Source organism: Musca domestica, unplaced genomic scaffold (genome assembly GCF_030504385.1).
Source record: "Musca domestica strain aabys unplaced genomic scaffold, Musca_domestica.polishedcontigs.V.1.1 15, whole genome shotgun sequence".
NCBI classification, from domain to species: domain Eukaryota; kingdom Metazoa; phylum Arthropoda; class Insecta; order Diptera; family Muscidae; genus Musca; species Musca domestica.
This window is the reverse complement of record NW_026712207.1, coordinates 17,918,399-17,933,681: the sequence shown is the minus strand read 5'-3', so window position 1 is coordinate 17,933,681 and position 15,283 is coordinate 17,918,399. Positions and strand designations below refer to the sequence as shown.

At 35.2% G+C, this 15,283-nt stretch overlaps 2 protein-coding genes across 8 annotated transcripts in view; one reads left to right on the top strand and one right to left on the bottom strand.

The window, feature by feature from the left end:
• Positions 1-6,933, top strand: part of LOC101892356 (uncharacterized) — a 63,972-nt gene extending 57,039 nt beyond the window's left edge. For all 7 annotated transcript variants that reach the window (XM_011297178.3, XM_020039354.2, XM_011297177.3 and 4 more), the window contains one exon: positions 1,190-6,933. In XM_011297178.3, the coding sequence (XP_011295480.2) occupies positions 1,190-1,900 (711 nt within the window). In that variant the 3' untranslated portion in view covers positions 1,901-6,933. The remainder of the gene's footprint in view (positions 1-1,189) is intronic.
• A 3,393-nt stretch (positions 6,934-10,326) lies between these two features.
• The window catches only part of LOC101891492 (adenosine deaminase AGSA), a 35,225-nt gene continuing 30,268 nt past the window's right edge, over positions 10,327-15,283 (bottom strand). The window contains exons 3-4 of the mRNA XM_005190720.4: positions 11,639-11,821; positions 10,327-11,576 (exon numbers count right to left, since the gene is read on the bottom strand). Of these exons, the coding sequence (XP_005190777.2) occupies positions 10,932-11,576; positions 11,639-11,821 (828 nt within the window). The 3' untranslated portion in view covers positions 10,327-10,931. The remainder of the gene's footprint in view (positions 11,577-11,638; positions 11,822-15,283) is intronic.

Here is a 15,283-nt window from a genome sequence, read left to right as displayed (position 1 = left end):
TTTAAAATAATCTTACTTAACCAAATCGTAATTGCTTGCACAACAGTTATAACGATATATATAAGAATCCGATCCCTTGTGGAAAAGGAACAAAAAGGAGTGGTCCTCTAAAAAAATTACCTGTACCATAATAAATCCTAGTGAAAAAATGTATTTTTTCTTCAAATGTCCAATCGAAAATTTTAATTTGTATGAATATTTTCATTTAATTTTGAATACAAATGCCACAGATGTTGAGAAACTCGAATGTTTACCACACGTAAATGATAGAAATACCTCGTACCAACATACCAAAATGGCTTCAGAATAATTATACAATAGGTTTAAGAACTTAAAACAAGGAAAACCATTTAAAAATGTTTGTGTAACGAATATAAAATTATCGAATTCGAGCACTCATTTATGGACTTACACTTGTAATATTACATCAAGCTTATATTAGTAATAGTATAAAATATTTATTTCTTTCGGTTTTTTCATTCATTGATGGCGATCCCAGCTGTCAGTGCCTCCTGTGGTTTGATACCTAGACGCGTTCTTTTCTCTTCACTAATACTACACTTCTATTGAACTTCTGCAACTTTTTTTTGTCTGCAAGCGGTCTGAAATGAGAATGAAATAATATATACCACAGATTACCAGGTTTATTGTGCCTCATTACCTTAAGAATTCGGTCCGGAAATGCGGTTTGTCCCAAGCATTATTAAGATACTGTTATGAGAAACAATTTTTATAGTATTATTCTCAAGCTGTATTGTATTTTTGGTATTTTGGGGAGCAAAATAGTGACTGTGTGTCGAATATTTTAAGCTGTTGCTCATTTGTCATACCAAAAAAAGCCTATGGAGGTGGAAAACAAAAAGTATTGATCCTGACGTACATAAGAACCTATGTGCGGGGAAAAAAGTGACAGCACATATGAATTATAAGGGGACGTTAGTAAATTAGTAAGCTGTACACCCCAAAGGTTCCATGTGGCATTTGCTGCTGTGCACAGTTTTTCCCTTCAATTGTCGAGAATCCATAGCTGGGTATCTCCAAAATGTCGACCTGTGTCTATTTCCACATAAAATGTCAACGTCCAATGCGAATTCATAGCAGAGTAGAAGAGGGCAATACAACTCTATGTATAGCTGGGCTATTAAAGATTACCCTTTTAACAAATGACTTTTCTCGCTTTCAATTACAGAAAAACTGTCGTCGGAGGGCTGTGGAGCTGCCTCGTCGTGCCAATAACGGTGTCGACCACAATGATAATACTGTGGATGACAATGCGGATAATGATGGTGGCGTTAACGAAAACAACAGCAATGATGGTCACTTCGATGTTGTAAACATTCGCAATAACAATTATTTTAACAACAAAAACAACAACGATGACGACGATTTGAGCTACTTTAGGCCTTATGGGAAAACGAACAAGGAGCGCCATGGTCATTTACAGCACTTCGGTGATGACGATGATGTCAACGCTGATGACAACACAGACAACCACAACATTGTGGCCGATAATGATTCAAGCCCAGACAGAATTGGCCACAAAAAACATACCAGGCTTTACAATGCGAGACGAGCCATTATGGACAGCGAGGAAACAGTGTCATCAATGTCTGCGAGCTCGGATGAAACTCAACCCGATATCATACCATATCCGCCACCCCCATTTACGACCGATAAAGGTACGGCGAATAGTGTCAGATTGAACAGCAACAACAGCAACGGCAACAAGGCCAAACACCAAGTCGAGCAGACAGAGAATGTCATTAACGAGAGCGTACGAAATGCCCAGCGACAACAACAGCTGGCAAAGCAGGAGAAATATTTCTATGAGCAATGGCTGCTGCAGCAGGAGCAGCAAAAAAGACAAAACATGTTGCTTCAGCAGCTTTGGAGTACATAGCACCAACAACAGCCCCGTCATGCAGACCAGCAACAAAATCAGCACACGAACAAATGGCACCATAGTGCACAGCAAAATGCACACCCATAGCATGGAAAACACCAGTACCACCAACATAAAACCGGCAAGACAACTTCTGGACAGCTATCGGGGCACCACAAAGCCCAAATCAATCATGGCCTTACTCTATCAACGATCAAGTCGTCTCGCACCAGAGCCGAATACAAATCGCTAAAGCTGATGCCACACGGAATACCTGTAGGTGCACCATAAAAGGAACACGCCCACTCTGAGCCACATACATATCACAACAGATTTCGAAATAAGTTATTCAACACACAGAGACGCTTGCAGCACCAACGCCAATACCAAATGCTCAAAGCATTATCACGACTTGTATCTAGAAGCGAAAGCAGCAACCACGGTAGCAGCAGATGTCGACTACGCTGCCTGGGTGGGGATAGAGTGTTAGTGCCACTTAGAGTTTACGACATATCCTGCCTCCATATCCTAATTGTGCAACACCATATTTTAAATCGTCCAACTGCCCAGAACGATATCTCCGCCTTTTCTCGCCGTGATGTCAGCAACTTTCTTTAATCAATTCCCAGCAATACTTCGAACAAATGAAAAGATATAAACCGCTGATTAATGCAACATCAGGTCCCCACCTACTGATTTACAATAACTCACACAGATGTAATAATTTACCCAAAAAGTAATTCTTCAAATTCAGATCGCCATTCAAATGCATTTCAATTCAGAAAAAAAACAAATGTTAAATGTAAACGTTGTTCGCGTATATTTTCGTCAGAATATATATTTTTATTTTTGGCCCGTTTCTCCAAGGCCTTGGCTTCTTGCGCATTCAATTCGAATCAATACAGTTTGTGTTTTTGTAACTGGGTGTATATTCTACCTTTCCTCGAATGGTGCCCAGAGTCGACAGACTCGTCAGAAAACGGAAACGTTTTCATACAAATGGGTTTCTGTAAAATATTAGGTCTGTCTGGTTACCCTAAAATATGTAACAATTGTTACAAATTCGCCGCGAAATGCCAGAAACATGCATGGTACAACAAAAAAGTAACCAGCTGATTACAATTTTTTTCTAAGTGTGCCCGACTTCTACCAAGTTTGTGTATTTATTGTTTTGAAAAAAAAAAATAGAAACAAAATATTTTCAAAATTAATGATTGGAAGCAACGTACATTGCGGAACACGCATTAAAGCCTATTCGCATTTTTGCCATGGATTTGAAATATCAAACTGTTTAGATCATATTTTTGAAAGAAAATCCCGAAATTTAATTAATTTTTCGCGCTATTTAACTCATTTTAAAAATGAGGAGAAATATCGAATAAATGAAAAAAACTTGTTGCATGCACATTTCACAGAAAGCGGGCATGGTCTCAGTGGTGTATTTCTGTAGTTTTGGGAAGCTGTTCTACCACCTTATTGTACCATGGAAACATGAGCAAAATCACAATCTGTGAATAACATTTATCATTTCGGTGCATGTTTTCCATAATAGGTCTGTCTGGTTACTGTTCAAAAACAAGAGTGTAATTTCCCTTGGTTCTTTTAAATCGTCAACAAATAGGTGTTAGCACATTATTCACATTTTTGGATCAAAAGGCTTTATATTTATAATTTTAGGCGATATTCATGTTGGAAAACAATTAAAGTTATTAGCTAAATATGAAGAAAAATAGATTTTTTTCAATTATTGCAAATTGTCACAGTTATTACAAAAGGGAGCCATTTGTAGAGCAGTTTCTCTCAGAGAGCAGTTTCTGCATAGTAAAGGACAGTCGAAAGAAAGCTATGCTAAACTATATATAAGTGATAGCCAATGTATGTCGACTTTGCATGACAGCCTTCGATGCGATTCTTAATTTAAACAAAGCGATTTGGCAGCAAAAGAAGCCGTCACATGATTTTCCTGTGTCGTCCAACAAAAACACATTCATTAACGATGGAAAACCTACATAAAAAATATTCGCTTTTCCTATTGCACACCATAAATGAATGGCACCTGCTTAAAAAAAATCTAATCCTCTTTATGGGGGGAACAATGCGGGAACAACGGTAACTAAAATTATTTAATTCTGCACTACAATAACAAATTATTTCCTAAAAAAGATCTATTAAACTATGCCACATAGAAGCCTGATTCAGGCTGTAAGGCGGAACGTAGCACGATTTCTGCTAAGAGTATAGACACAGTCCCGCAAGTGTGTCCTGCTGCGTAAGTGTCTACACTTCCATGGTGGGACTTTTCTTTTTGTTTCTTATTTTTTTCGCAAACAGTATCAACGAATAGCAGTCATGGATATGGAATAATGATTGCCTGTAAATAGATGTTGTAAAAATACGATTTAACTCACTTTACACATAAGGGATCCAAGTAACGTTACACGACAAAATGTGTCAAGTCCACAGCGGAAGGAACCACTGTCGCACAGCTAAAGTAGACATAATTGAAAAACAGCTCGCATCGGAGCATATCTTAATAAAGTTATATTTTTTAGGTAAATGTTATTTAAATATTTGTAGACGTTAAAAAAGACACAATTGCATACACACATACATATATACATATCCTTAGAATACCACTGCACCAAACCCAATAGTTATGATGAAGATACACTAACACGTACAAACGCACACATTTCTTGTTCGACAGTGTGGCCAATTGTATAACATGGCTAAGAAAATGATGGTATAAAGTGTGTCAACTAAATGTTTACAGGCTGCGATAAATTGAAAAAAAAAAAACAGTTACATTTCAAAGTGCGGAGCTTTGACGGCAAATTTCTTTTGCACCGCGCCAATAACTCTTTTGACAATTAATCAAGTATCAGATGACCGCAATAACAAAAATTGTACCGAGGGTTACTTAAGTTGCCAAATTGTTTGAGGTTTGCCCCATCGTATCTCTTGTTTGATGTAGAACAAGTGCTATTTCTAGCTTCCATTCCATATTTGTGTGTTCCTTAGGTCCCTAAATAAATAGTTGTTTATGCACAAGGAAGTTGTCATATCAAGCTGAAGTTCTAAAATCGAGCCAAGCCGACCAACTGATACCCTATACAACTACCTCTTCGCTTTAAAAGCTACATTTCCGTTAAACATTTCACCGAATTTCTTCTTTTGTTCTAACCTCCGATATCTCGAAATACACCCATATCGTTATACCAATAAGACGTTATTCTTCCGGTAGCGTTAAACTATTAAAACCCATAGCAACAGAGATTATTGAAAATGGAAACGGAAATTTCTTATATCCACCTTCTGAAAGTACAGTCATATTGACGGAATATGCAGGTTCCACATCTCCACTGAGAACAAACATTCACAAGAAAAATAATTGAGATATAAGGCTACAATTTTGTACACATGTGTATAGTAAGTTCGTAAATGGGCCATGTCGGTCCACGTTTTCGTACAGCCTCATGTAACGTTACCTTCTGATATTCGGAATTTTGATGATTTTATTGAAGTTCGGAATCAGCGCTACAGCATATAACAGATAATTACTTACATAATTATCTTCGTATAGCTCCCATATAACGGTTCATTCATTGAAGCGGTATTTTTCGACGGTATTTTTTGAACATTTTCAAGTTCCTTCGGAGGTATGTAGTTGTCATAATTTTTGGTCTGCTGGTAATGCGGAGGATATGAATTTGTTATTTCTACTAGTACTGAAAGCGGCACACGTGCATACCAAATTTTAGCTATATACGAATGCCTCGGTTCTTAAATCTAGTGCATTTTTATTGTATAGCGAGTTACGGTCCCAGGCTTGACGTGGTGCTTAATTCGTATACCTCTGACAAAAGTTTTTGTTGCGAAAAATCACAAAATCGTTATTAAAGCATCGAAATATCGGCGATAAATTGTATGTCACTCTACAGATCGCAATTATTTTACTTCAGCTATAGTCAGAATATAAACCTTTACATCATTATCGATTTTCATTTTTACATTATCATTGAAATGTCCGCAAATAATTGTGGTGTAGTGTATCACAGGATACTTTGCTTCCTTGTTTTACAACGAATGTATTTCCTTCTGAACAATTTACAAAAAATAAATCTTAAGGTTTGAAAATATAGGAGTAGATTTTTACTGGAATAGAATTCATATCAGAATGACTCCATGTGTTTTTAACCAAACGAAACGAGTAAGTCATTAAAGTATATAGAGTGATACCTAGAATCTACCTACATTCGTAAAAATAATTTTTCTACTACCGTTTCTCAGCTCTAATTGATTCTGTTTTAACGTTTTAACATTTAACGTTTATATTAAAACATATTATGTAAATAAAATTTTATTCGGTTATTGGGCTTGAAACAATTAGTTGACAAACGCACTATATATCTATGTGCCGAATAAACCAAATATTAAATGTCTGAGGGCCGGATGTGTCGGTTCCAAAGTTGATTGACTCAGACTAACGAACTGACAAAGAAAGAGCAGTAGGTAGATATCTGCCACTCGTCATTAGACAGCGGACACATTCGACTTCACGTAATTCTGCCGGACATCCAATATTTGGTTTTATGCGTAGGCACATCCGCGCATACACACCGCTCAGTAACTGAAAACGTGTGCTAACTCAAAAAAACGAGGTGATTTGCAGAGAACCCATTGTAAAATATAAATGAATAATGTGATCTTGAACTAAAAAATACGAAAGCTCGTAAATACACATCCTGCATGGACGTTCAGCGACATCGGTTCTAAACACCCCTCAAGTAAATGAACGCTATGCACACCCTCTGCCAGATGTCAGACGTAATTTGCAGACAAGGTGCGATTAGATTTACTTTAGGCTTTCGAAAGAGAATTAAGGAAGGTTTATAACATAAGAATAATTCTATTGCGATAAGAAGGATGACATTAATACTTAAGTACATATTTATAGAATTTGAATGTATATTTAAAACTGAATGAAAAATACATACATACATATATATTGCGTACAAGACAACAACAAAAAACTCGTCGCCTCAGATAAATTGTTTTTTTTTCTTCGAAATTAGGAAGGTAAACCACTGTAAGTATTGTCAGCTTATTTTGCATTATGTTATTGATCCAAATACAATTCGAAGGTGATTGCGAAAGAAAAGCAGTAAATGAAATGATTACTTCAATTCTTCTCGATTATTTAATTCTATTATTTTTTGTAGCAATATGCAATTATTTTTCATTTGATCGCAATTATTGTTCCGTCTTACTGCATCTCTAATCCAAGACAAAGTCCCCTCCAAATAATACGACAGCTCCATACACGCATGTAGATTATAGTCCATCATAGACCAGGACCAATCCAAAAATAATCCAAATGCATTCAAAAACTACGATGCCCTAAGGCTAGACCACATAGCCCTGCTTTGCATCAAATCAGAGTAGTTTCAAAACTACTCCACGTCATAATTCTATGAGACAAAAACAAAAACAATCAATAAACGCCTATGCTGTGCCGCACGAACCCAAACACTTGCCGTTAAATTAACAAGGAACTCTTTTATGACAATGACATGGTCCATGGCTGCATTACATAGGTCAATGTTGTAACTGGTCCATGGCTGCTGCAATGGATCACGCAGTCCAAAATTATTTGCAGGGGTGTCTTGTGCAAAGGCCTGGTAATACATAAGTCAATATCATTGCTCTGTTCCAGTATCTGCAAGAATCTACTAGATTTACAATTTTCTTCGATTTCATGAAGGGAAAATCGGTTATGGTAGTAAAAACGTTTACATTATTGCAGTTCTGGAGCAGTCCATATGTTAAATATTGATTTGTGGCATACAACCTTATGAATATCGGGAATGTAGCGAAAATATGAGGAATGTACGGGGAAAAATCAGAATTTCCAGCTACATTTTCTAAAAATAGCTAAAAAGTTACAATTTCGCTACGTGAAAACAATCGTTTTGGCCTGACTATTTTGCAAGAACAAAATAACCAATGTATTCCAAGAAATAAATGCCGACATTGCTCTATCTCAATTCCTTTGAAAGATGGCGTGACCACAGCAGGGAGACAGACAAACATCGCTACATGTATTTTAACCGTTAGCACCTTTTGTGGTGGAGGGTATTCAAAGTTCGGCCCGGCCGAAATTACTGCTTTTTAACTTGTTATTGTTATCAAGGTCTAAATAATGTAGGAAGCAAATTGATCTAAAATACAGTTCTGTATATTAAGTTTGATGTAATTTTATTCTGGCAATGCGAAAAAATTGATTTGCCCTGATATGTAATAATCACCCCAAATTTGTTTATTGCCAACAAAGAAAAACTAAATCAAGGGAATGTTTCCATATATTTATTGCAACAGGTTCAGATATAGCTATAGCTCCCATGTATATTGTTCATCCGATTTGTTTTTTTTTTTGTCCTCCGCAGCCGTAATATGCACTCTGTAACAACAATATTTGGGGAAATATATCAAATACAGCTCAGAAATACGTTTGCTAAATTTTATCGAGATCGGTTCAGATTTGGATATAGCTCCCATATATAACTTCGTGCGATTTACCTTTTAGTGTGCACCAAACATCTAATATTTGTCCAAATGGGATGGTATTTGGCCCTTACGACCGAATTGTGTTTAGAAGCTATTATGTCAAATTTGGTGAAGATCGGTTCAGATATAGCTATAGCTCCCATATATACTGTTCATCCGATTTGTTATATTTGTTGCCCACAGCCGTAATATGAACTCCGTAACAACGATATTCAGGGAAATATATCAAATACAACTTAGAAATATCTTTGCCGAATTTTATCGAGATCTGTTCCGATTTGGATATAGCTCCCATATATATATTTATCCGATTTCAAATTAATTGTGCACCAAATGGGCAATACAAGTCCGAATTTAAAAGATACCAATGCTCCGGCATATTTAGTCCTTTGAACTTTAAATTACAATTATAATCATAGCGTGTTTGATTGAATTCTCCCATGAAAACTTGTAATTGTTATGCGGAGCTCTACTAAATTAGCAAAGTGGCGTAGGGTATCTTAAAGTCGTCCCGCCCGACTTTAAGACTTTCTTTACAGGTTTTTAATAAAAAAAACCACCCAACATACCAAAAATACAATACAGCTTGAGAATATCATTATAAAAATATTAAATGTAGTTTGTCATAAGAACTTTTCAACAATGCTTAAGAAAAACTTTTCTCAAATCTGTCCTTTGTCGACAATTTTTTTTTTTTTTTTTTTTTTTTTGTGAAAATGGTCAGCTAAAAATATTTTTTTTTTTTGATAAAAACCAAAATCCCGCGAATTTAGGACCAATTTCTGGCCGAATTCTTAAGGAAATGATGAATAATAAATATGGGAATCTGTGGTATATATTATTTCAATCTCACTTCAGACTGGAGGTATCAAACAGGTTGCAGGAATTCAATAGAAGTGTAGTCTTAGTGGAAGATATGCAGAAGGTCAAGGTATAAGCCACAGGAGGTAGTGATAGGTAGGATATTCATCGATAAAAAATGTGTAAAATGATGAAAATAATAAAAAAAAATATATTTTATATCATTACAGAAATAAGCTTAATATAATATTACCTTCGTAAGCTAACAGGTACCAACTTATAAATAAGAGTTCAATTATTCTATACTTGTTATGCAAACATTTTTCAATGTTTTCTCAAGATTTTCTCAAGCTTAAGGCTTATGTTCATAAGTTTATATAAATGTTATTCCGAGCCATTTTGGTATGTTGGACACACAATTTTTGTTTTTACATATTATTTATTTAGATTTGTGTTTCAAAATCTTTAAATATTTTAAGTTCATTCAAAATGTTTTTGCAAAAATTGAACAAACTTGTTTTTGTATTTAAAGCAAAAAATGTTATTATTTTCGTTAGACATTTATCTTGATTTTGTGTGTATTCATAGAGCCAATTCAAAATACATTTTGACAGAGAACTTGGTTATCTGCTGATCTTACTGGCCGACCCTATATAGGCCTTCGTTTTTACGAGTTAAAAAAATGTCAATGTCTGAAAGTGAATCGTTCAAATGAATACATAAATATATTTTAATTGATGCGGCGATAGAATTTTACAGTGAATTGTATAACCCTCCTTGGTGACTTGTTTATGGGCCATGGACTCTATTTGAACAATATGTCCATTTGAAAGATATGTTATGTCAAGGACAAACATTTTGTAAAGGATATATTTTTCAACTCAAAAGTAAATAGTTTATTTTCAATTCAAATAAGTATGTGCCAAATTGTTCAGTTATAATTTCAATTTTCTTTCTTTTTTTTTTTGTGTTTATAATTACGACAGTCAAGTTCTGACATTTCGTGTTCGGTCAGCTGCGATTACATCGACCTCGACACAAACTCTCAAAGGAAACGAAAATACAAACTGCCGATATTGAATTCATAATTTCTGTTTATTTATGACTCCTGAAAGAAATTAAATTATTAACCCTCAAGGCCATGACTAACACAATTGCGCATTTAAAAAGTAGTGCTAACTTACATACATATGTACAATAATTTCATTCGTTGCTAATCAATCATACACTTATAAGTATTTACAAATCTTGTGGTTTTGTACGAACTGTTTCTACCGGTGTTATTAAGATTGAGTGATTGAGCAGCATGGGGCTATTTTCCATTAGAGAGTTAACACTCACGCTGTTGGCTAAACTAAGACGAGTAAACTTCGAGCGAATAAATATAAAAGATAATAAACAAAAAAAGAAAACGAAAAAAACTGTCGTGTTCGAATACTATCACACTAGTTTTGGCATTGGAATCGGACACGAATTATATTTGACTTCTTATCTAGGGTAATACTCAAGACTGGTATTGTATATCATGGAATTCTGTTTTCGGAGTTTGCACCTGGGGAATAAAATCGAATAACCGGCAGAGGCTGTTGGAAGCGATAAGCAATCGTGTGTTTCAAATGATTTATGAAGACATTATCCTCAAAAGCCACATTGCCAACATCGCCACCAACAGGCGTGCTAGTCAATCGATCCTGTTGGTTGCCAGCCGTTGTTGTGCCGCGTTGTTATCGCCCTTGTCTCCATTGACTACCTCATCAATGAAGATATCCCACTGGGCTTGCCACTTGTGCAGGGCCACGGTCTTCTGCTCCGGCGAGAGAGAACTGTGGTTGATCGAGTTCAGTGCCAATTTCTTAAGGAGCCTCAAGTCGGAGTGGGCGGAAGCAATGCCTAAGAAAGCAATGTAAAAATCGTGGGACAACGGAGTGGCCTTCCAAAATGATGGATCGTCTGGCGAAATAACTACCGGATAGTTGTCGGCGAACAAATGGGCACACGGATGATTGCGGAAGTCTGACACCAGCTGCAGTACCTGGTTCGAGATGGGATTAACCTCCACCGCAATATTGCGTTCCTTCACCATTTGCAGCACCAACGGGTGTTTAACCAAAGCAAACCCATGACCAATGCGCTTGGTCCCCAGCAGAACGGCATCTATAAGGTTCTCATCCACTGCAGAGCCATACCAGTTGGTTTCGCCGGCATGGAAAAAGAAATCTATGTCATCGGGCATATTAAGTAGTTGCGGAATAAAGTCCTTCAGCGGACGACCAGGCTCCTCCTGGCCCACCAAATCAAAGCCGGCCACAAAGTCGGGGTATTTTTCCTGAAAAATGCCGAAATATAAATTATGATTGTTCCTCCGAAAAAGACCGCCAGCATACCCACCTTGATCTCAATGCAGGTCTTAATAAAGTGATCCATTCCAGCGTCGTTAATGTTACGAATGGGAGCGTAAATCAATTTGGATCCAATGAAGTTTGGGTTGGCAGCCATAAATTTGTCCAATGTTTCCTTGTAAACAGAGACAGTATAGATTTCCGGATATTCATTGCCATCCAAGTCGTACAACTGAAAAGAAAAGTCGAAAAAGGGACATCATGTAGCGCATAGCTCAGTCTACCTTGTCTGCTTCTAAACGAGTAGAACTCTAATTTTCACACAAATGGAAATGTATGTCGAATGTTGATTCATAGACCAATGAAAATATGGACGAAGAAATCCTCTCACCATTTATCGTCTATATCGTTTCAGGAGCTTGAGTGAGAATATTGAAGTCAATCAATTGTAAAATGTTAAATATATGAACAACTGCAGCAATTTATCAGGTAAAATGTGTTCCATAATAAGAGGTATGTGTCAATTACGTGATGACATCGAAAAATACGGGACCAATCAATTGAAATTCTTGGAAAAAAAAAACTATGGAATGTGTTTTCAAAGTCAACTGCATGGTAAAATTAAGATGGTTATCACGCATTCTGGCGCATGAAAATTTCGTGCATTAAAAGGATCAATACTTATCGTTACAAACATTTGGCGATTTCAACTACTAAATACAACCCATGGTACAATGAATTCAAGGTAGGGCAGAACTACCATATGATTTAATTTTTTTTATTTTTCTGGCTTAATATGTCAACTTCATTTGCTTATGTGTGTGTCTTCTTTTCAATAATAAAAAATTGTTCAGAAAATATTCAAATTCGTGTGTTTTCAAAATGCTTATTGCAACGAATGCATCAACAAAATCTACAGTTTTTGTCGCGAAATAAACCATAAGAGATATATAGAACATGATATTGAAAAGAAATTTTGACCATTCATTCAGTTTTCGCGGTTTTAAATTATTTATTCAAAATCAATGTAACAAGTTGTTTGCTTTTTTATTGTTTTAATAGTAATTCTGACATTACAAGCCAAACAGGTAGACCTCTATACTTGCAATTTTTTCAAAGTTGACCTACCTTCTCTTCATTGTACCATGATACAACCTCTTTTTCTCAGTGTGAATTGTTTGAAATTTATGTTTCGCGATGATAATAAACTATTTTCAATAGTTGCAAACAAATTGATCGCTGTTTTTTACGAACTTTCGAAAGTTTTAGTTTTGAAAAAAAAATCTTACTATGGTACAATCATGGTACAATGAAGACAAGGTAGGCTAACTTTGAAAAAAATTGCAAGTATCCTGTTTGGCTTGTAATGTCAGAATTACTATCAAAACAATAAAAAAGTAAACAACTTGTTGCATTGATTTTGAATAAATAATTTAAAACTTATGATTTATTTCGCGACAAAAACTGTAGATTTTGTTGATGCATTCGTTGCAATAAGCATTTTGAAAACACACGAATTTGAATATTTTCTGAACATTTTTTTATTATTGAAAAGAAGACACACACATAAGCAAATGAAGTTGACATATTAAGCCAGAAAAATAAAAAAAAATGAAATCATATGGTAGTTCTGCCCTACCTTGAATTCATTGTACCATGGGTACAATCACCTGATTACAATTTCTTTCAAAGTGTGCCTCAGTTGAAAACAAAATATTTTCAAAACCAAAGATTGGAAGACACGTACATTGTGGCTCGCGCATTAAAGCCATTAACTAGTTTAGCCATGAAATTGAAAGATTGAACAGTTTCGAACATTTTTTTAAGAGAAAATCCAGGCATTTCATTCATTTTTCGCGTTGTTTAACTTATTTTAAAAATGAAAAAAAATGAAAAAAATTAAAACAAGTTGTATATACTTTTGAATGAGTCGGGCATAGTCTCAGGGGCTGTATTAACTGTAGTTTTACGAAGCTGTTCTACCTCCTTATTGTACCATGGGTACAATTAAATCAAGTATCCTCATTTTAAATAATAATAGTTGTGTTCCAGTACTTTTTTAGTAGTAAAACTAGCAGAAGAGAGAACAGTTCGAAATGTCATTCTCAATTAGGTGTGCTCAAAAAATAAGGGAACGGAAAATTAGCAGAAATGCGATAAAATGTCAAAATTCAAAATTCGAAGAGTAAACAGTCCAAATCGGACTGGTGAAACCTTACTGAAACGGACGCCAAAATTAAAAAAAATAGTATTGAAGACGATACGTTAAAATTAATAATCTATAGTAATAATTAATAATCTGATTCATCATTCAGCCAGTCCTTTTCACTACTGGAATCATCCAAAAGTGTTCCATATTTTCCTTTTTTTTTTTTTTGCACTACAAATATTAGTTTTCCTTTAGTTTTTAAGTTGATCATTTCTTTATTTTTGTTATGACGCGGGAACATTAAAATGTATCAATACATTTTTCAACCTTGTTAGCCCTGCCAATTAAATGTCAAATTCACAATTTGCACATTTCTGCTCGGCCAAATTCATGTAGCTAAAACAAGCAGAAATGTGCACCACTCAGCGCCATTTTTTTCTCGAGAGAGCTGCAAGTTTTGCTAGTTTTTGCACTACGGGAACGCGTTGTAGCAGAATTAGAACTAATTAGTACTAATTTGTAGGTTCTGGAACGCAACTCATATCAAACATAGTACAATAAAAAGGGTACAATCATGGCATAATTACAGAAGGTAAAACGAAGCTACCCCCTAAATACAATTTTTTTTCTTTTTGGTCCCTTATTCCGTCAACACATACACACTTTTTGTGTATGTGTGTGTGTGTGTATTGCTTTGAATAAAAAATACAATAATCTTAAATTATTTTAAATTTGGTTTCAAAATAAATGCAAATTTTCGACGAAATGGATAACACATTGTACAATTTTGGGATAAGACTATATTGTCCTACTATTTAATATTGTTAATATTGTTAAAAAAAAAAATAAAAATAAACAGAGCCTACTGTTGCATATTTAGAAGTCTATTTGACAGTATAAGACTCCAGCACAGAGTTGCATTTTTCTAGTTTCTTTGAAGTTGAGCAATCTTTATTATTGAGCCATGGGTACAATTGTTTTCCAAGTGTGCCAGACCTCTGTCAATTTGTATTGTGTTTGTATTCATTGCTTTGAAAAATAAAAACAAATTATTTTCACAATCAATGATTGGAAGATACGTATTAAAGATATTGGCCAGTATTGCAGGTATTTCGTTCGTCTTTCGCGCTATTTATTTTTCAATATTGGCAATTCAGTTACATGGAAAATTCTCTCGACAATAGCACATCTCAAAACTAGTAGATTTTCATGGGTTCTGGAATAGGACATCATTACCAATGGATAGGTACATGGTACAGTTATTACAGGTAACAGCAAGTCCCAGCTGATTTGACTCCTTAGTAATACTAGTGTCAAATCCGATATGACGTTTTGTGATTTAATTTCATTTCTTGATATACAATAGGTATACCCGTTTTTGATATAAAATTTCACTGCAGTGCAATGTGAACAAATTTGTTTGCCTAATAATAGAAAAAATCTCCGTTGTACTTAACAAAACGCCAAAGGAGATGGTTCGGACACTTTTAGAGTGGTTAAGGAACAGCGACAGCACGTTAGATAATATATTCGTATATTTCATGT